The 22347-nt window shown below is 48.7% G+C and overlaps 1 protein-coding gene across 3 annotated transcripts in view; it reads right to left on the bottom strand.

Moving 5' to 3' along the window:
- ABLIM2 (actin binding LIM protein family member 2) overlaps positions 1-22347 on the bottom strand; it is a 314107-nt gene that overhangs the window by 158885 nt on the left and 132875 nt on the right. For all 3 annotated transcript variants that reach the window (XM_075346854.1, XM_075346852.1, XM_075346853.1), the window contains exon 2: positions 13158-13301. In XM_075346854.1, coding sequence (XP_075202969.1) covers positions 13158-13301 — 144 coding nt within the window. The remainder of the gene's footprint in view (positions 1-13157; positions 13302-22347) is intronic.

Below are 22347 nucleotides of genomic sequence, written 5' to 3'. Positions count from 1 at the left end.
CTTCAAGCTGCCTTGGCCAGGCTTATGGCTGGAGACCGGGATACCTACGAGATACTCATGGCCGAGCGTGAGCGACAGGCAGCGCGTGACGCTGAGGCTGCGGAGCGGCAAGCAGCACGTGAAGAGCGACAGCAACAGGCAGAGCGTGACCACCAGCTGCAGCTAGCTCAGCTCCGGCCCTCATCAGCCACACGTGACCTTCAAGACGCCAAACTTCCAAAGGTCCGTGTTGAGGACTTCCCAGTGCTGGAGAAGGATGGAGACTTGGACTCTTTCTTGACTGCTTTTGAACGGACTTGCTTGCAGCACCATCTGGACAAGGACCAGTGGGCCAAATACCTGACCCCCCGTTTAAGGGGTAAGGCCCTGGAAATCCTTGGGGACTTGCCTACTGAGGCAGATCAGGGCTACGACACCATCAAGCGGGCCCTGATCCAACAGTACAACCTCACTCCGGAGTCCTACCGCAAGAAGTTCCGGACGCTGCAGAAGGGACCAAAGGACTCCTGGGCTGACCACCGGCGGGCACTTGCCCGAGCTGCCGACCACTGGACCCAAGGCCTGCAGCTTACCACCGGACCAGAGATCCTAGACTTGGTCATCACAGAGCAACTCTTGTGGAACTGCCCTGAGGATCTCCGCCAGTTCATCCGAGACCAGAAGCCACAGGGGTCCACGGCTACAGCTGCCCTGGCCGATGACTACACCAACAATCGGGCTCCTGAGGCCAGGAGAGCAGCCACCAGCAGCACCTGGAGAGGGGGTAAGATGAATTCTGCGACTGCCCCACCTGCCCCTAGACTGCAGGGGGTGTCCCCCTCAACTCCCCTCTCCAGGCCCGTGGCAGAGCCAAGACGGTGCCACCAGTGCAACCTACCTGGACACTTCAAGGCCATGTGCCCTCAGCGTCCCAAGGCCCCGGCTCCGTCCCCGTCCCAAGGGCCGCCCAAGGTGTATTGTGTGGGTGGGGGTGGTGGTAGGTCCCTGGACAGCTTCCAACCTGTCACCGTCGGCCGGTCTGTGACCATAGGACTGCGAGACAGCGCCTCGGAGGTGACTCTGGTGCGGCCTGAGATGGTGTCCCCCCAAGACTTGATACCTGGAAAAACCCTCGCTGTCTCCGGGATTGGAGGCATTGACCCGGCGCTGCCTGTTGCTGGCATTTATGTGGACTGGGGCGCAGGGCGAGGGGTGAGGGAGGTGGGGGTAACTGATCGGATCCCCGCAAACGTTCTACTTGGGACAGATTTGGGGCAGATAACCTCCCAGTTTGGGCCCCCCCCCAAAGGCTGAACCTTCAGCCAGTACTGACATGACTCCTGACAATGTTAATGTGTTCTCTATGAATGATGTAAGGGAGGGGGGAGTGAACTCTGATATTTCTGCTTGCATAGACACCATAGACACACACACAGCTGCAGCTGTGACAGGGGAGGGGGTCAGAGAAAGGTGTGACAATGCCTCTACAAGTAATCAGCCTGTGAGCTGGGATCTGTTGCCCTCTGCAGGGATAAGCAGAGAGCAGGGTGCTGCAGGGGGAGGACCAGTGTGTGGGGTGGGGGCTACCACAGCAAATGTGGGGTCCCCAGAGATTTCACAGCGGGGTTCTGTTGCTGCAGGGGGGGAACAGGCAGGTGAGATTGGGGCCGGTCCCGGAGCGGAAGTGCTCCCAGGTTAGATCTCGGTGCAGGGTTCCCCCACAACCGGGGTGTCAGGAAGCCAGGTAGGTCTGCCTGAACCGGCGACTTGGTCAGGAACGGAGGAGGAGCAGGCACGACCCACGGTCGCAGCGGCTGTGGCCGCTGTCACCCGCAGTGGGAGTGCTGGAAGCCAAGGGGCCTCCCGGAGGTCCGATAGCTCTCCCCCTTCTGACCAAGTGGCAGCCGAGTCAGGTGGAGGCCAGGACACAGGTCCCGGGGTACTGACCGAAGATGTGACAGTCTCGTCGATTCTGGCCACATCTAGTCAGGGGTTTCAGGCAGCGTTAGAAGCTGACGACAGCCTGAAAGCTCTAAAGGTGCAGGCGGCACAGCCTCCCTCGGACTCGGACCCGGAGCGAGTGGTCTGGGACCAAGGACGGCTGTACCGGGTCACGGTCCAGCAGGGTTCACCGGAGGCGTGGCCCAGGGACCGACAGTTAGTGGTACCCTATCCGTTCCGGACGGAGTTGTTGCGGATCGCACATGAGATTCCGATGGCCGGACACCTAGGGATCGCTAAGACCAAGGCCAGGTTAAACCAGCATTTCTACTGGCCAAAAATGGGGGCCGATGTGGCTGCCTACTGCCGTTCGTGTGAAACCTGTCAGAGAGTGGGGAAGGCGGGGCCACACCCCAAAGCCCCACTGGTATCTCTGCCCATCATTGATGAGCCTTTCAGGAGGGTGGCTGTGGATCTGGTCGGCCCGCTGGCCATCCCCAGTAGCTCCGGGAAACGCTTCATACTGACGGTAGTGGACTATGCCACCCGGTACCCAGAAGCAGTGGCCTTGTCGTCCATTCGGGCTGACAAGGTGGCCACCGCCTTGCTGGAGATTTTCTCCCGAGTGGGTTTTCCCCAGGAAATGCTCACTGACCGGGGGACCCAATTCATGTCCCAGCTGATGGAGGCCCTCTGTAAGCAAGTCCAGGTGCGACATCTGGTGGCCAGCCCGTACCATCCACAGACTAATGGCCTGTGCGAGCGGTTCAATGGCACCTTAAAGCAGATGCTGAAGATGTTGGTCGACTCCCATGGGCGTGACTGGGAGCGGTATCTCCCACACCTGTTATTTGCTTACCGGGAGGTTCCACAGGCCTCAACGGGATTCTCACCGTTTGAGCTCCTGTACGGGCGACGTGTGCGGGGCCCCCTGGCTCTGGTGAAAGAGGCTTGGGAAGGGGATTTGGCCACCCCTGGAGTGTCGGTTATCGAGTATGTCATGCGCTTCCGGGACAAAATGCAGGCCTTGACGCAACTGGTACACGACAATATGGCTCAAGCCCAGGCCGATCAGAAGCATTGGTACGACCAGAACGCTTGTGAGAGGACCTACCAAGTGGGTCAAAAGGTGTGGGTACTGGTCCCCGTACCACAGGACAAGCTTCAGGCAGCCTGGGAAGGCCCATACCTCGTGTACCAGCAGCTCAACCCTGTAACGTACCTGGTCACCCTGGACCCTGCCCGTGGAAGGCGGAAGCCCTTCCATGTGAACATGATGAAGGCACATCATGAGCGGGAGGCATGTGCACTCCCTGTGTGCAACCTGCCCGAGGAGGGAGAAGCGGAAACCCTCTTGGATATGCTAGCCCAGGTTAGGGCAGGCGGATCCATTGAGGATGTGGAGGTTGGCCACCAGCTCTTGGAGGACCAACGGTCCCAGCTGTGGGCCACCCTACACCCCTTCCGGGGGTTGTTTACCAACCAGCCCGGAAGGACTGACTTGGCTGTCCATCACGTGGACACTGGGGATCATCCCCCGATCCGGCGTTCAGCATATCGGGTCTCCCTGGAGGTGCAGCAACACATGCGCCAGGAGATTGACGAGATGCTGAAGCTGGGGGTGATCCAGGCATCCAACAGCGCTTGGGCCTCGCCTGTAGTCCTCGTCCCTAAGAAGGACCGAACCACTCGGTTCTGCGTGGACTACAGGGGGCTCAATGCTGTCACAGTCGCCGATGCGTACCCAATGCCACGCATCGATGACCTGCTCGATCAGTTGGCCGGGGCTCAGTACCTGACCATCATGGATCTGAGCCGGGGATATTGGCAGATCCCCCTGACTCGCAAGGCCAGGGAACGCTCTGCCTTTATTACCCCATTTGGACTGTACGAGTCCACGGTGATGCCATTCGGGATGAGGAATGCCCCTGCCACCTTCCAGCGGATGGTCAACACCCTGCTCAAGGGACTTGAAGGGTACGCGGCCGCGTACCTGGATGACATTGCCGTCTTCAGTCCCACCTGGGAAGATCACCTAGAGCATCTAGCACAGGTGCTCAGGCGGATCCACCAGGCAGGTTTGACCATCAAGCCGGGAAAGTGTCAGCTGGCCATGAGCGAGGTCCAGTACCTCGGTCACCGGGTAGGCGGGAGAACACTGAGGCCCGAGCCTGAGAAAGTGGAAGCCATCGCATCCTGGCCCACCCCCAGGACCAAGAAGCAGGTGATGTCCTTCTTGGGGACCGCTGGGTACTATAGGAGGTTTGTTCCATGCTATAGTAGCCTGGCAAAGCCCTTGACGGACCTCACCAAGAAGAAGCTGCCCTCTGCAGTCGATTGGACAATGGACTGCGAGACAGCCTTCCGGGCCCTAAAGGACGCCCTGTCCAGCCCGCCCGTGCTACAGGCAGCCGACTTCACGCGGCCGTTTGTAGTACAGACCGACGCCAGTGACTTCGGCCTCGGTGCGGTGCTCAGCCAGGTGGACTCTGCGAGCCAAGAGCACCCAGTCTTGTACCTGAGCAGGAAGCTGTTACCAAGGGAAGTGGCCTATTCCACGATGGAAAAGGAGTGCCTGGCCATAGTGTGGGCCCTGCAGCGTCTGCAACCCTATCTATACGGGCGCCACTTCATCGTGGAGACGGACCACAATCCCCTCAGCTGGTTGCACACCGTCTCTGGGACGAATGGCAGGTTGTTGCGATGGAGCTTGGCGCTCCAGCAATACAACTTCACCATTCGACACAAAAGGGGCCGTGACCACGGTAACGCAGACAGGCTGTCCCGACAAGGAGAGGTCGCGGACGGGCGCACGGGGGAACACCGGAGTGTGCTGCCCCCTAGCGCCCTCAAAAGGGGGGAGGTGTGAGGTAAATCCGGAGATATGACGATAAATCATGATATTCAAGTTATGTCAGGAAGCCCTCTCCTGGTGTCACCCCCCCTTTCCTTCACACAACTCCTTCAATCAGAAAATTTACCACAGGGATAAACGGTTTGTTTAGCAGATAGGTGTCAAAGGAACTGGTCTGTGTTCCACTTACACCTCCATGGCCATCTCCTGTGATATGGAGATTAGATGATGTGGGAACAATGGACACAGGATGACTCCCTGCCGTGACCCTGTGGTAGGGGCTGCTATCTAATTAGCAAGCTTGGAAGTATCCAGACAGAACGACTCCAGTAAAATATGGTTCATATCTCGCAAGCCATATTTCCGATAAATATGGCAACCATAAAAATGGTGTCTCTGCATGCGGACGATGCTGGCACACCTTTTTTATGGGAGCGGGAGCTTGGGAAGTACCCCAGGCGTGATATCAGCCAATGGGGAACTAGTAGACAAGTCATGAGTCCTCTCGTTCTGTAGCTAAATTCATAACTGTCACAATGAGAGCGTTGGCGTCTGCCTACGACGCTCCCAGGCAAAGTTATGGTCCATATTCCATGTTGTGGATATTGTCCATAACTCCAGCCAGGGGTGGAGCAGTGCTCCCTCTGAGGTCACTAAGGTAGGAGGGGACCTGGATTTGCCCAGGTTGATAACCCTACTTCGGCCATTTTCCAGTGTTCTTTCGCTGGGGGTCACGTGTAGGAAACATCTGTGGGAAGGATCCTAGAAACCTGGTCTACAGCGCCCCGCTGTGGCCAGACGCACAAGGTAACTGCTGGAACTGTGTATGCCTGTTTGTAAACCATGCTTTATCTGTAACTGTACTCTGACATATGTATATTCTGTAGATCTCCTATTGTATATATTGTAGTTTCTAGTGTGGCTTTAGGCTGATTAAATTATATAATTAATCTTGGGCTGCTCTGTTATCTCGATCTTGAATCCCACGTCTGTGTGTTCGGCTAATAGTTACCGTGAAGCGGTTGGTGGCAGCGAGTTGTGCCAAGGATTATTGTGGGGAGGCATGTGAAGCACCTGAAGGGTTAATAAACTTCTTGAATGTGGTTTTGAGTACTTTGGGGGGTGCAGTTTTTAGAATTGTGTCACTTTTGGGTATTTTCTGTCACCTAGGCCCCTCAAAGTCACTTCAAATGTGATGTGGTCCCTAAAAAAATGGTTTTGTAAATTTTGATGTAAAAATGAGAAATCGCTGATAAACTTTGAACTCTTCCAACTTCCTAACAAAAAAAAATTTTGTTTCCAAAATTGTGCTGATGTAAAGTAGACATGTGGGAAATGTTATTTATTAACTATTTTGTGTCACAGAAATCTCTGGTTTAACGGTATAAAAATTCAAAAGTTGAAAATTGCTAAATTTTCAAAATTTTGCCAAAATTCAATTTTTTTCATAAATAAACGCAAAAAATATTGTCCTAAATTTGGTACTAACATGAAGTCCAATATGTGACAAAAAAACAATCTCAGAATCACTGGGATCCGTTGAAGCGTTCCAGAGTTATAACCTCATGAAGTGACACTGGTCAGAATTGCAAAATTTGGTCTGGTCATTAAGGTGAAAATTAGCTCCGTCACTAAGGGGTTAATAGAGACTGGGAGTGGTCCCAAACCAGAAGCACCTGAAAAGGTAATGCAAAGGCTGCTGGCAAGCAAAAACTAACATTAACCTATTACACACCAATAGAATGGAAACTACATTTAATACTGAGAGCCTAGAATGGACATGACTCTCTAGCCCTGAATCTGTCAATGACAATGACATTTAAAACTTTTATGAAAGTGACAATACCAAACAATGTTTTTTTTAAAGTTTTTTAATGGAAAGGAAAGGGTTTAGTTTAGGTTGTGCTTTGTAATGTGGATCCTGTGCTCACAAACATGGCAGATAACAATAACAATCCACTGACACTCCTCTGTTAACCCCCTTAAATCCCATGTTCTATTGACTACTATATCTGATGGGAATGGGTCCAGCAGCAATCCATTGGCCAAAAAGTTTTGCAGACACAACTTTTTTGGCCATTTTTAAGTACCGCAACTCTTAATTTGGATCCGTTTTTTTTTAACATTGGAGTCTGTGGATAACGGACACAGTAACTGATTTGCTATTTATCTTCCATTTGAAACTCATCCAGTAAGTAAAAAATTAATCCTTTACAAATGAAAGAAAAAAAGACGTCTAAATAGAAATCTGTTAACAGATCTGTAGTCCATAGACTCCAATGTTAAAAAAAACGGATCCGATTGAAGTCAGTTATTTAAAAATGGACTTAAAAGTTGTGTCTGCAAAACTTTTTTGACAACAGATCTCTGCAGGATCCATTCTAAAGGATGATTACTGGACATGCAAACTCAGCCTACCACACATGACACTGCCTTCTATGGAGTATGGCGTTGTCAGAAAGGGTTAAAAGGGGTTATCCGGGACTTTGCATATTTTTTGTCATGGAGTTATTAACTCGCAGGCATGTGGTTGCTATCTGGCTATTCTTTCAATCACCCATTTTTCCCCATAAAACTCCCAAACATAAGCACATTTGGTGTTGCCACATCCTTAAAAGATCAAAATATAAAACTAAAGGGGCTACCAAGGACTTCAATTTTTTTTTCCCACAGAATTAAGCACTTATCTGTCAGCAGTTGCTACCTACCTTCATGTTCTACCGTGCAATGATACTTTCAGTGACATCATATCAATAGAGCATTTCCTTTGTTTCTGCTCTATTCTATCAACCGGGCATCTGTTAAACAGTTACCAGCATCCCCGTACTGTCCTGCCCCCCTCCTCCCGGAGGAGACGTCGGTACACTCAACTTCTGGCCACCCGGCAGTGGCTTCCGTGTCCTTGGTCCCTGCTGGCGGTTCCCACGACCTATACACACCACGCAGGTCTCCTCGGAGCTCGCTTACAGCGTGCACCTATTCTTAAAGGGTGAGATTGTCCTAACCCGGAAGTGCCTCTCAGCCATAGGTAATTAAGGCATCCTCCCCTTATGGGAGGTGCCTGGGAAACGTGGTCTATCCCTAGAGATGCATTGCTAAGTGTCAGGTCCCGTTCTCATGTGCTGTGCCTTATCCTGTGTTTGCTAACATGTATCTGTGTCCTAGAATCCGTTGCACCTGCTACACCTATCTGAACCAGCCATGTACACTGCACCTGCTGTACCTGCTGTACCATCCGTCCAGTCTGCATAAGCCGTTCCAGGGTTGGGGAGACTGTAGTGTCAGGGAGTCGAGAAGAAGCAGTGGAGGAGTGAAGATCTGTGGTCTGGAGCTGGTGCAGCTCGACCCAGGAACAAGACAGAAAGGGTCCTATAGCCCACGAGGAGTGCGCCATACTCCCGTGGCCTTGTTCCACATACGACATATTGGAGTAGAGGGACTTGGCTGCATAATGGGGACTGGTCCCTAGACTAGAGGAGAAGAACCAACGTCCTCCGCTAGTAAAACCAGAGGCTAAGGACACATCTAGTACCAAAGGCAACTCCGCACACGAATCCGCTGGAAGGTGACCACATAGGACCAAGGAATAGAGCTTCAAGCCACTCAACAGGGTCCGGGGACACCAGCTCAGGGCACTGTGTGCGTAGGTGCGGGACAGGCGGAAGAGAAGTCAGCGCAGGCAGACAACCTGGGAAGGAACTCTAAGAAGGGTGCACCGGTCTTGACCTCTGAACTACACGGGATCAACTGGAGCCTATCACAGTGGAACCCAGCACTCCAAACGCGATCACTGACTAGTTGTGTTACTTTGGAATCTGCTACAGTGAGTAAAAACCTTGAGACTGCATCCAGCTGTTGCTCCGTTATTCGCCTGCGCCTCCGGCTCTGCACCCCCACCATCACATACTATTACTCCCATCCGCCCTGGGGCCCAGCTCTACCTGTGGAGAGCTATATCAACCAAGCCGAGTCACCATCTGCCCCAGAGGTCCCATCTCGCAGTGGCGGCACCTATCTTGCTGCGTACCACAGGTGGTGTCATGAATAGCTACTATCCATCCCCTTTTTACTGGAACCACCGGGGTCACGGAACCAGGCCTTGCCACCACCGCAGTATCCCAGAAACAGAACCGCAGCCCGGTAACGAGTGCCCCCATGCGGAGTGTCATTACCATGTCTCCCTGAGTAGCACCTGGCGGCTACCTTCAAGCACAAGCCTACCCTCACTATCAAAGGCTCTAGTGAAGGTGAGGTAGTCGCTTAGTTATGCCCCTCAGGTCAAGCCACTGCTGCGGCCAAAGTGGGTCCACTCCTGACATCATATTGACTGACAGCTAGTTCAGTCTAAAGCCGGCGTCACACGGTACGATCTATCATGCAATCGCACGAGCGATCGTACCCGCCCCCGTGTTTGTGCGTCACGGGCAATTAGTTGCCCGTGGCGCACAAAGTCATTAACCCCCTGTCACAAGCACTTACCTCCCGGACGACATTGCTGTGGGCGGCGAACATCCTCTTCCTGAAGGGGGAGGGACGTTCGGTATCACAGCGACGTCATACAGCGACCGGCCAATAGATGCGGAGGGGCGGAGATGAGTGGGACGTAACATCCCGCCCACCTTCTTCCTTCCGCATTGCCGGCGGGACGCAGGTAAGCTGTGTGCGTCGTTCCCGGGGTGTCACACGGAGCGACGTGTGCAGCCTTCGGGAACGATGAACAACCGGAGCACAGAAGGAGGACCGACATTTTGAAAATGAGCGACGTGTTAACGAGCAACGATAAGGTGAGTATTTTTGCTCATTCACAGTCGCACGTAGCTGCCACACGCTACGATATATCAAACGATGCCGGATGTGCGTCACTAACGACGTGACCCCGACGACATATCGCCCGATATATCGTACCGTGTGACGCTGGTTTAACGCAATGGGAAGACAGCTGTCAGTCAACATGATGTTGTCAGGGATGCCCGGTTGACAGAACAGAGTGAAAGTGAATGAGTTGCTTTGTCGAATGACGTCACAGGGAGCTGGAGAATCAGTAGAGATATGGACAACACAACAAGAAGGTAGTTAGCAACCACGTGCCAATAAGTGCTCAGCTCCACAGAAAAAAAGGTGAAAGCGGGCGGGGGATATCGTTAATCAATTATCGTCGGGGTCACGTTGTTTGTGACGCACATCCGGCTTCATTAACGAGATCGCAGTGTGTGACACTTATGAGCGACCGTAAACAATCGCAAAAGCGGTCATAATCGTTTGCCGCGGAGAGGTCGTCCTGAAACAAAAAATCTTTATTTATTAGCGATGTTGTTCCTCGTTCCTGTGGCAGCACACATTGCTATGTGTGACACCGCAAGAACGAGGAACATCTCCTTACCTGCCTCCACCGGCAATGCGGAAGGAAGGAGGTGGGCAGGATGTTACGTTCCGCTCATCTCCGCCCCTCCGCTTCTATTGGACGCCTGCCTTGTGACGTTGCTGTGACGCCGAACGAACCGCCCCCTTAGAAAGCAGGCGGTTTGCCGGCCAGAGCGACGTCGCAGAGCAGGTATGTGCGTGTGACGCTGCCGTAGCGATCACAACATATCGTCCGTACGACGGGGGCAGGTGCTATCGCGCTCGACATCGCCAGAAAATGCTAGCGATTTTGTAGCGTGTAAACCCCGCTGAAGCCCCAAAAAACCTTTTAAAGAACCTGAATAGAAAACGTTGCAGTGTGTAAAGTAAAAATTGAAATGCACAAATTGCTTTTAATTTTTTGTCACTGCACTGCCAAATAAATTGCAATAAAAGGTAATCAAAATATGGTACCAAAAAGTCATCAGTAAAAATCGAAAGGTTGCCACACAAAAAACAAGCCCCCATACAGGTCAATCGATGGAAAAATTTGTTTCAGAAAGGGGTGCCACAATGCAATTTCTTTTTTTTACAAAATTCAATTTTTTTTATTTTTCACCATTTAAAATAAAAAAAACTAAAAAATAAATGAATATATATATATATATATATATATATATATATATATATATATACTGTATAATATATATATATATGGTTTATATATGTATATATATACACACACACACACGTTTCTCTTCAATACACTGGTCGGGGGGATTGCCCAGACAATGAGGTCCTGAGATACATCCCAGTGATCTTCCTAATGATGTGTTTTCTGGGTGTGGACAGTTAGGCTATGTGCCCACGCTGTGGAAAATGCGCGGATTTTGCCGCGGATTTCCCGAAAATCTGCAGCTTAGGCACTTCCCAGCCATTTCTATGGCATTTTGGAAATGCTGTGTCCACGCTGCGGATTTTTCCGCAGCGGAAATTGTGCGGATTTTCGTCCGGAAAAATCTGCAACATGTCAATTATTGTTGCGGATTTTCATCCGGATTTTGGCTTTAAAGTTGGGAAAAAAAATAAAAAATCCGCACCAAAATCCGCATCAAATTTGCGGCAATTCCGCGGTAAATCTGCACCTTTGAAAAGGTGCGGATTTTGCGGGAAAGCTGCGGATTTTGATGCAGAAAAATCCGCAGCTACATTCTCCCGTGGACACATAGCCTTAGTAGACGAAAGTGGAAAGAAGCGTTCCCTCCTTCTCGCTCTATGCCGGGCGACAAGATAAATGTCACAACAACATCCGGATCTTCTGGTCTCACACAATATCTTATCCCTTGTTCCCAGTGATACATTTGGCTTCTTATACTGGAAACCGTCACTGCTTCTACTATGAGATGACCAGTACGTGAGCGCAGTGGACAGAGGCGCTCTATGTGTCCGGCCCGGGCTCTGCACACGCTGTACAATACTTGGTTTTATCTGAAAGGTCATTCTGTCTCTTATGGCTCCGCACAGATGGATCCTGTTTTGGAGACATTCAGTAACCTGCTTCTGCCTCATGAAGCCCCCGCCCATCACTGACATGTAATCTACGTAAAAAGTGTGCAACTACTAATTCCTTTAAACCTATTTTTATATATTTTTAGGCAATATTTAGGCACAGCTGTCACAATACAAACTATATTCATTATTACGTAAATATCTTAGACTTGATGAGGCTGGTGATCTTACTTTGAAAATCCAAGTCACAATTTCTCTATAATCCTACAGGACTCATTAAGTGCATATTTTAATATATACTCAAAAAACGTTAATAATGAATTATTCAGTCATTTTGACATGGATTGTCAAAGTCCAAGAGATCTATTTATTGATATTTGGCCAGCAAGAGTAACAATTTTTTTTTTTATTTATTGATTTTTTTCTCCAGTAATTGCAAAGTTTTGTATTTTTATGATATACTTTTTCATCTTATTTTTCTTCCTGCTCTTCCAAACTCCAAATATCCAATTGATGCTTCTTTAGAAGCTGCTTTTATCTGCTGCCCAGTAAGGTCCATACTCTATTAATAAATAATCAGAGTAGAGGAATGTCGCTCTTAGGGGCACTTTGCACACTACGACATCGCAAGCCGATGCTTGCGATGCTGAGCGCGATAGTCCCCGCCCCCGTCGCAGCTGCGATATCTGGTGATAGCTGGCGTAGCGAACATTATCGCTACACCAGCTTCACATGCACTCACCTGCCCTGCGACGTCGCTCTGGCCGGCGACCCGCCTCCTTATTAAGTGGGCGGGTCGTGCGGCGTCATAGCGACGTCACACGGCAGGCGGCCAATAGAAGCAGAGGGGCGGAGATGAGCGGGACGTAAACATCCCGCCCCTCCTTCCTTCCGCATATCTGGCGTGAGCCTCAGGACGCCGGTAAGGCGATGTTCCTCGCTCCTGTGGCTTCACACACAGCGATGTGTGCTGCCGCAGGAACGAGGAACAACATCGTAACATCAGTCATTTCCAAATTATGGAAATGACCGACGCTACACCGATGATACGATTACGACGCTTTTACGCTCGTTAATCGTATCAAAAAGGCTTTACACACTACGATATCAAGAGCGACGCCGGATGTGCGTCACTTTCAATTTGACCCCACCGACATCGCAGCTGCGATGTCGTAGTGTGCAAAGTGCCCCTTAGAGTCTCTCTGCTCTCTTCACTCCGTACTCAGACAAGGAAATCCTATACTCTGTATAAAGTAATACAGATTTTGGCTGAACAGCACTTTAATGCAGTGTGTAAAAAAGCACCCACAGGCCATACTATACAGCACTACAACATAGTGTTTTGATATACATTTTTATCTTATTTTTCTTCCTGCTCTTCCAAACACCATGCTGTAAAGCTGTTATAATAGCTAAATCATGCTTCTTTAGAAGATGCTTTTATCTGCTGCCCAGTAAGGTCCATACTCTATATATAGCAAATAATTTCAGTATCCTTTCTTTTAAATAGTAATGTAAAAGCTACGTGACTTACCTTTGCATGTGAAGCATTTGATGTGGAAATATTTACTCTGTACCCGAAGGACTTCTCCTTTACATGCATTGCCGCAGTTGTTGCAGAGGATTGCATTTCCAGCTGGCTTCTCTAGGTGGCTCTGTAGAGCCTGGTGCTGGGATACTGCGGAGCAGAAAAGAACATGGCACTTTAGGATTTTAGATATTTTCAACACAATTAGGAACAGTCGTGGATTTCGACTGGGTCTTTCCGGTTCGATGGAACCACTACTTTCCTCTAGTGTTAGGGTCGTGACCGACCCGTTTTAGGTTTTAAATGCATACAAATTCTACATACATTTGTTTATTGCATCAAGACTTTTTGACTTTTTCTGGAACTTATTTTTAAACAAAATACAATAAAATAAAACTATTTTACTAAATTGTAAAATGCTCTTATTAAAATTATAACATTTGTGTTGTTGGGGTCAATTTCGACCCAGGTCTAATATAAGAGTAAAAAAACAATAATAAGTCCCAAAACTGAACTCATAAACACAATATAAACCAACAGCCCACAGCCAGCTCTACCTCCAACAACTTGAGTAAGGCTATGTGCCCACGCTACAGGATTTACCGCGGATTTACCGCGGATTTTGCCGCGGATTTACCGCGGATTTGCCGAAAATCTGCAGCAGCAGCACTTCCAAGCCATTTCAATGGCATTTTGGAAATGCTGTGCCCATGCTGCGGATTTTTCCGCGGCGGATTTGCCGCGGATTTTGATCCGGAAAAATCTGCAGCATGTCAATTGTTTGGTGCAGATTTGGTGCGGATTTTTGGCTTTGAATGGGGAAAAAAAAAAAAAAAATCCGCATCAAAATCCGCGGCAAATCCGCGGTAAATCCGCAGCAAATCCGCGGCAAATCCGCGGGTGCGGATTTGCCGCGAAAGTCGCGGATTTTCAGGCAAAAAAATCCGCAGGGACATTCTAGCGTGGGCACATAGCCTTAGGGACATGTCCAGGCATGTATGGCCAAATCAGCTTACAGTTGGTACTTTGCAGAGTATACATCTTCAGTTTACACCATGCAACAATGAGGAGAAGATTAGATGCAAGCCAAATTCTGGATTATATCTTGGATGATAATGAATCAGAGGACACATAGCAGCAAACTGATACAGATGAACAGGTTTCTGAGGAGGAAGATAATGTGGAGTATCAACCGGAAGACACAGACAGTTCTGATCAGTCTGATGAGGAGGTCACCGGAGCTGAAGCTGCTCCCGCTGAAAGATTCAAATCCAAAAGTGGCAAGATCAGTTGGAGCTCAGTACCTCCAGATGTACATGGCAGGGCAGATGCTGCAAATGTCATAAAAATCCCTGGGATCACAAGGTTTGCTGTGACAAGAGTAAGTGACATCAAGACATGTTTTGATCTGTTTATGCCATTGTCAATAAAAAAAAGTCATTATTGCTATGACAAACCTTGAAGGAAAAAAAGTCCATGGCAACATGTGGAATGACCTTCATGATGATGACCTGGATGCCTACATTGGTGTTCTTCTCCTTGCTGGAGTGTACAAATCCTGCAATGAGGCCACTGATAGTCTCTGGGACGCATCGAAAGGCAGGAATATTTTCCGGGCAACAATGTCACTTCAAAAGTTTCAAATGATATCAAGAGTCCTCAGATTTGACAACAGAGACACCAGAACAAAATCTGACAAACTTGCTCCCATCAGGGATGTTTGGGAGAAATGGGTGCAGCTCCTTCCACTGATGTTCAACCCAGGGCCAGAGGTGACAGTAGACGAACGTTTTCTCCCTTTCCGTGGAAAATGCCCCTTCCGGCAATACATGTCAAGTAAGCCAGGCAAATACGGCATAAAAATCTGGGCAGCCTGTGATGCAAAAACTAGCTATGCATGGAATCTACAGATTTACACAGGCAAGTCTGCAAGCGGCATCCCTGAAAAAAAACAAGGAAAACGTGTAGTCCTCGATATGACTACTGGACTGCAGGGTCACAACATTATTTGTGACAATTTTTTTTACCAGCTATGACCTTAGACAAGAACTTCTCAGGAGGAAAATCACCATGGTGGGCACAGTGAAAAAAAACAAACCTGAGCTGAATTGTTGCAGATGAAGGACAGGGCTCCACTTTCCTCAAAGTTTGTTTTTACAGACACCACCACTGCTGTTTCATACTGCCCCAAAAAACGACGGAATGTGGTACTGATGTCCACACTTCACAAAGATGCAGCTGTGTCATCAGGAAGTGACAAAAAGCCCAGAATCCTCCTCGACTATAACAAAAACAAAGGAGGAGTGGACAACCTGGACAAGCTGACTGCCACCTACACTTGCCAGCGAATGACTAGGAGATGGCCAATGCTTGTATTTTCAAACATCCTTGATGTATCAGCATACAATGCATTTGTGTTGTGGACCCACATTCACCAAGGAATTCAAAGAAGAAAAACAAGAGGAGGATGTTTCTTGAGGAACTAGGAAGATCCCTTGTCAAGGCGCACATTGACCAAAGGGAACGAGTGCCCCGAGACCCAGCCGCTGCAGCCTTGGTCCGACAACTCAAGAGCTCAACAAGTGCTTCGCCCACGCCCACAGCAACACAAAGAGCATCATCACCAGCATCCTCCTCAACCAGCCCTGCCTCAACATCAACCACAACAGCCACAACCCCAGTGAGACCACCTGATTCTAAAAGAAAGAGGTGTCAGGTCTGCCCTAGCAATAAGGACAGAATGACAAACACATCGTGCTTCTTCTGCAAAAAATACCTCTGCAAAGAACACACAAAAAATGTCACTTTTTGCCACACATGCATCTAAATACTAATGCATCTACAAACTAGTACTTGATTTCTGTTGATTTGATTTGCTTGATTGATTGTTGTTTGTTTGTTTGACCTAGAAAAGCTACTTTTTATTATTATTATTATTATTATTATTATTATTGCTATTAATGTTAATATAATTTTCATCTTTTATTTGTATTGAAGTTCTATAAAAAAAAAAAATCTGTTTTTTGCCTTTTTCATAAAGTAGTTAGATATGGGTCAAAATTGACCCGTAACACCATAGATGGTTCTAGAGTTAATAATATAAAATATAAATGTATATTTTTTTTTACATTTAAGAAATGTGTTCTAAAACCCTTCAGTAATAGTCAGATAATATAACAAACTTTTTTAAGTTTCTATTATTCTCTTGAGGTTCATTTGACAATATTTTTATATTGAAAATGAAGTGTATGCTCTCAAATGAAAGGCCCAGGGGGCCACAACAAAAATATTAAAATCAATCCTTCCATGGATGAGAAACCCAAACAAGGTAACTAAAGCCCGCTTTACACGCTGCAATATATCTTACAATGTGTTGGCGGGGTCACGTCGTAAGTGACGCACATCCGGCATCGTAAGGTATATTGCAGTGTGTGACAGCTACGTGCGATTGCGATTAAACGGTAAAACGTTCATCGCACGCACGTCTTTCATTCCTCAAGAATTGCACGTCAGATTGTTCATCGTACCCGGGGTAGCGCACATCGCAGTGTGTGACACCCCGGGAACGATGAACAGATCTTACCTGCGTCCTGCGGCTCCCGGCCGGTAATGCGGAAGGAAGGAGGTGGGCGGGATGTTTACGTCCCGCTCAGCTCCGCCCCTCCACTTCTATTGGCCGGCTGCAGCGTGACGTCCATGTGACGCCGAACGTCCCTCCCACTCCAGGAAGTGGACGTTCGCCGCCCACATCGAGGTCGTATGGACGGGTAAGTACGTGTGACAGGGGTTAATCGTTTGTGCGGCACGTTCAACAAATTGAACGTGCCACACATACGATGGGGGCGTTGCAAATCGCATACAATATCGTATGCGAAATTGCAACGTGTAAAGCTGGCTTGAGAGGTAAGAAACAAATTGGATCATAAATAACTGTTTTTAGGGTATCCTAGGGGTGATTTAAAACACGGGTCAAAACCGACCCGTTAACATAAGAAAGAGTAACAGAAAGCTAACACAAGAGGAAGGTTAAAACAGCAGCCGATTGCTGGGTAATACACCATTATTTTATATTGTAAATATCAGGTACTTCAAGTGTTAGATAGCCAGTCAAAAGTCAACACCTATCTGACCATCTTAACTTAAGACCCAGTCACACACAACGACTTACCAGCGATCCAGACAACGATTCTACCTGATAAGGATCGTTGGTAAGTCGCTGGGAGGTCGCTGGTGAGATGTCACACAGTCAGACCTTACCAACGACACAGTAATGATACAGGTCGCAGTAGCGACCTGTATAACGATCTCTGCTGTCAATGGGACCCTGTCATTCAGCGTCAAACACAGCGATGCGTCCTGCCCAGCAGGACATCGCCTTTGAAGAATATGGTCCAGACCATTCGGCAACGACTGGCGACCTTACAGCAGGGGCCTGATTGCTGGTAGGTGTCACACATAACAAGATCGCTAACGGGATCGTTACTGCGTCACAGAAACCGTGACTCAGCAACGATCTCTTTAGCAATCTCGTTGTGTGTGACGGGGCCTTAAGTTGTATTTTTGCTACACAAATGTGATATCTAATGTAATATGCTATGTTATTCTTCCTGTGCACCTCCATCATATAGTATTATGCTATTTAAGCTATGAACACACCGTCATGGAACTGTTTATTTTGCCATCGTATATACAGTCATATGAAAAGTTTGGGCACCCCTATTAATGTTAACATTTTTTCTTTATAACAATTTGGGTTTTTGCAGCTATTTCAGTTTCATGTATCTAATAACTGATGGACTGAGTAATATTTCTGGATTGAAATGAGGTTTATTGTACTAACAGAAAATGTGCAATCCACATTTAAACAAAATTTGACCGGTGCAAAAGTATGGGCACCTCAACATAAAAGTGACATTAATATTTTGTAGATCCTCCTTTTGCAAAAAATAACAGCCTCTAGTCACTTCCTGTAGCTGTTAATGAGATCCTGGATCATGGATAAAGGTATATTTGACCATTCCTGTTTACAAAACAATTCCAGTTCAGTTAAGTTTGATGGTCGCCGAGCATGGACAGCACGCTTCACATCATCCCACGGATGTTCAATGATATTCAGGTCTGGGGACTGGGATGGCCATTCCAGAACATTGTAATTGTTCCTCTGCATGAATGCCTGAGTAGATTTGGAGCGGTGTTTTGGATCATTGTCTTGCTGAAATATCCATCCCCTGCGTAACTTCAACTTCGTCACTGATTCTTGCACATTTTTGTCAAGAATCTGCTGATACTGAGTTGAATCCATGCGACCCTCAACTTTAACAAGATTCCCGGTGCCGGCATTGGCCACACAGCCCCAAAGCATAATGGAACCTCCACCAAATTTTACTGTGGGTAGCAAGTGCTTTTCTTGGAATGCCGTGTTTTTTTGCCTCCATACTAACACCTTTTTGTATGACCAAACAACTCAATCTTTGTTTCATCAGTCCACAGGACCTTCTTCCAAAATGTAACTGGCTTGTCCAAATGTGCTTTTGCATACCTCAGGCGACTCTGTTTGTGGCGTGCTTGCAGAAACGTCTTTTTTCACATCACTCTCCCATACAGATTCTCCTTGTACAACATGCGCTGTATTGTTGACCGATGCACATTGACACCATCTGCAGCAAGATGAAGCTGCAGGTCTCTGGAGGTGGTCTGTGGATTGTCCTTGACTGTTCTCACCATTCTTCTTCTCTGCCTTTCTGATATTTTTCTTGGCCTGCCACTTCTGGGCTTAACAAGAACTGTACCTGTGTTCTTCCATTTCCTTACTATGTTCCTCACAGTGGAAACTGACAGTTTAAATCTCTGAGACAACTTTTTGTATCCTTCCCCTGAACAACTATGTTGAATAATCTTTGTTTTCAGATCATTTGAGAGTTGTTTTGAGGAGCCCATGATGCCACTCTTCATATGAGATTCAAATAGGAGAACAACTTGCAAGTGGCCACCTTAAATACCTTTTCTCATGATTGGATACACCTGCCTATGAAGTTCAAAGCTCAATGAGGTTACAAAACCAATTTAGTGCTTTAGTAAGTCAGTAAAAAGTAGTTAGGATGGTTCAAATCAAGAAACTGATAAGGGTGCCCATACTTTTGCACCTGTCAAATTTTGTTTAAATGCGGATTGCACATTTTCTGCTAGTACAATAAACCTCATTTCAATCCAGAAATATTACTCAGTCAATCAGTTATTAGATATATGACACTGAAATAGCTGTTGCAAAAACCCAAATTGTTATAAAGAAAAAAGGTTAACATTAATAGGGGTGCCCAAACTTTTTTATATGACTGTATACCTAGACACGATAACATTGAGACACTGAATGGATCAAATGTGTGAGGAGACACTCATTTTGAGCAACAGATAGTTGATGCTGACATGGCTGGGTGACAGATGTGTGGGGACATCAATAAATGTACAGTCTTGCCCCATGGAACTCATATACGAACTGCGGAGCACATGAAATACTCCTGTTACCCACTAGCAGAAATCAAGCACAAACAGATATGGCCAAGAGACAAAAGGAGGAGATGCTGTGCCCATGAGAAGATTGCATTAACCACAGCTAGGTAGCAAGTGGGGCTGAGTAATCCTCTATATAAAATGTGCCACGGCTAGATAGCAAGTGGGGCTGAGTAATGCTCTCTATATAAGATGTGCAATAGCTAGATAGCAAGTGGGGCTGAGTAATGTTCTCTATATAAAACGTGCCACAGCTCGATAGCAAGTGGGGCTGAGTAATGCCCTCTATATAAGATGTGCCACAGCTAGATAGCAAGTGGGGCTGAGTAATGTTCTCTATATAAAACGTGCCACAGCTCGATAGCAAGTGGGGCTGAGTAATGCCCTCTATATAAGATGTGCCACAGCTAGATAGCAAGTGGGGCTGAGTAATGTTCTCTATATAAAACGTGCCACAGCTAGATAGCAAGTGGGGCTGAGTAACCCTCTATATAAGATGTGCCACAGCTCGATAGCAAGTGGGGCTGAGTAATGCCCTCTATTTAAGATGTGCCACAGCTAGATAGCAAGTGGGGCTGAGTAATGCTCTCTATAGAAGACGTGCCACAGCTAGAGTGCAAGTGGGGCTGAGTAATGCTCTCTATATAAGATATGCCACAGCTAGATAGCAAGTGGGGCTGAGTAATGCTCTCTATATAAGATATGCCACAGCTAGATAGCAAGTGGGGCTGAGTAATCCTCTCTGTATAAGATATGCCACAGCTAGGTAGCAAGTGGGGCTGAGTAATTCTCTCTATATAAGATGTGCCACAGCTAGATAGCAAGTGGGGCTGAGTAATGCTCTCTATATAAGACGTGACACAGCTAGATAGCAAGTGGGGCTGAGTAATGCTCTCTATATAAGACGTGCCACAGCTAGATAGCAAGTGGGGCTGAGTAATGCTCTCTATATAAGACGTGCCACAGCTAGATAGCAAGTGGGGCTGAGTAAACCTCTCTATATAAGATATGCCACAGCTAGATAGCAAGTGGGGCTGGGTAATCCTCTCTATATAAGATGTGCCACAGCTAGGTAGCAAGTGGGGCTGAGTTATCCTCTCTATATAAGATATGCCACAGCTAGATAGCAAGTGGGGCTGAGTAATCCTCTCTATATAAGATGTGCCACAGCTAGGTAGCAAGTGGGGCTGAATAATGCTTCATATATAAGACCTGCCCCAGCTAGATAGCAAGTGGGGCTGAGTAATGCTCTCTATATAAGACTTGCCACAGCTAGATAGCAAGTGGGGCTGAGTAATCCTCTCTATATAAGATGTGCCACAGCTAGATAGCAAGTGGGGCTGAGTAATGCTTCCTATATAAGACCTGCCACAGCTAGATAGCAAGTGAGGCTGAGTAATGCTCTCTATATAAGACTTGCCACATTTAGATAGCAAGTGGGGCTGAGTAATCCTCTCTATATAAGATGAGATGGGCAATGAGCCCCATAGGGGTGAATGAGCCCCATGACTATCGGGAGGGTATAGGGTAGGAAGGGGTTAATGTGGAGGGAATAGGGCTGTGTAAGGGATGAAGGGATTGGTGGTTTGGTGAGCGGCGAGGATTGGGCCAGAGGTCATAAGGGGTGGGGAGATAAAGGGGGGTTTATAAGGGGCAGTCGTTAGCAGTACCTCCTCTTTGCCGTGGGTGCCATTTCGTGTGTGGTCAGCATCGCCGGTTCCAGAATGGCTGACCTCGCCGCGCTGTTGGAGTGGGTCCGTGGAGCCTCCGAAGTCCTGGGGGTGGATGTGGTGCGGGAGCAGCTGCGTGCGGCCTGTGGGGACGGAGCGCTGGTGCCTTCAGCTGTGGCTGCAGCTGCAGCACCTGGACCTGTGCTGCGTGCTCGGCGGTCGCGGCCGCCGGAGCGTTACTCCCCCAGCGGGAGGGGAGCGAGATCTAGGAGCCCCTTGCGGGACCCTCCGGGACAGGGGAGCCCTCACCAGCATGCAGGAGCTTCGCCGGCCTCCGGGAGGAATCCTCATCGGAGATCCCGCGGGCCGGAAGTGGGCGGAGCTTATGTGCGGCCTACTTCCGGTCCGCGGGCGGCAAGGCCCCGGACCAGATTTACAGCAGCCCCCGGTGATGTGCCGGCCGGGGGCAGTGCTCAGCTGATGACTATGCCATTGGGGACTCCCTGCAGACGGCAGGGGAGGCGCACAGACAGTGCAGCACAGGAGCTGCAGATCGCCAGCCGAAGGGCTGGGGAGGAGGGGTCCGGCAATCGGCGGGGCGACAGCGGGCGTTCAGTGGTGACGGTCCCCCCCAGCGAGGATCGTGCTGGGGGGAGGACTCAGCGGCTATCAGAGGGCGAACGGCCGCCCTGCAGTCGGCAGGGTGGGAGACCAGAGGGGACGGCACGTGGAGCCGCAGTGCAAGAGTCGGCCTCGGGATCGTCGTGGGTGGACGGCGGCAGGACGCCGCGTCGGGCGACACGCAAAAGGTCCAGCAGGAGGCGAGTGGAGGAGCAGGGTGCGGTGACCGTGGGGGTTGACGGCCGCCAATTGCAGGCTGTCCCCTTGCTGGTCCCCCCTGAGGTCCTCAGCGGCGATTCGGACTCTGGTGACGAGGATGGAAGCGACAACGCAGCGAGACGGATGGAGCGTCCGGAGAATCATGATACGGCTGTTCCGGATCCGATTCAGAGGCAGCC

The sequence above is a fragment of the Anomaloglossus baeobatrachus genome, chromosome 1 (genome assembly GCF_048569485.1).
Source record: "Anomaloglossus baeobatrachus isolate aAnoBae1 chromosome 1, aAnoBae1.hap1, whole genome shotgun sequence".
In the NCBI taxonomy this organism is placed as follows: Eukaryota; Metazoa; Chordata; class Amphibia; order Anura; family Aromobatidae; genus Anomaloglossus; species Anomaloglossus baeobatrachus.
This window is presented reverse-complemented; position numbering and strand designations above follow the sequence as displayed.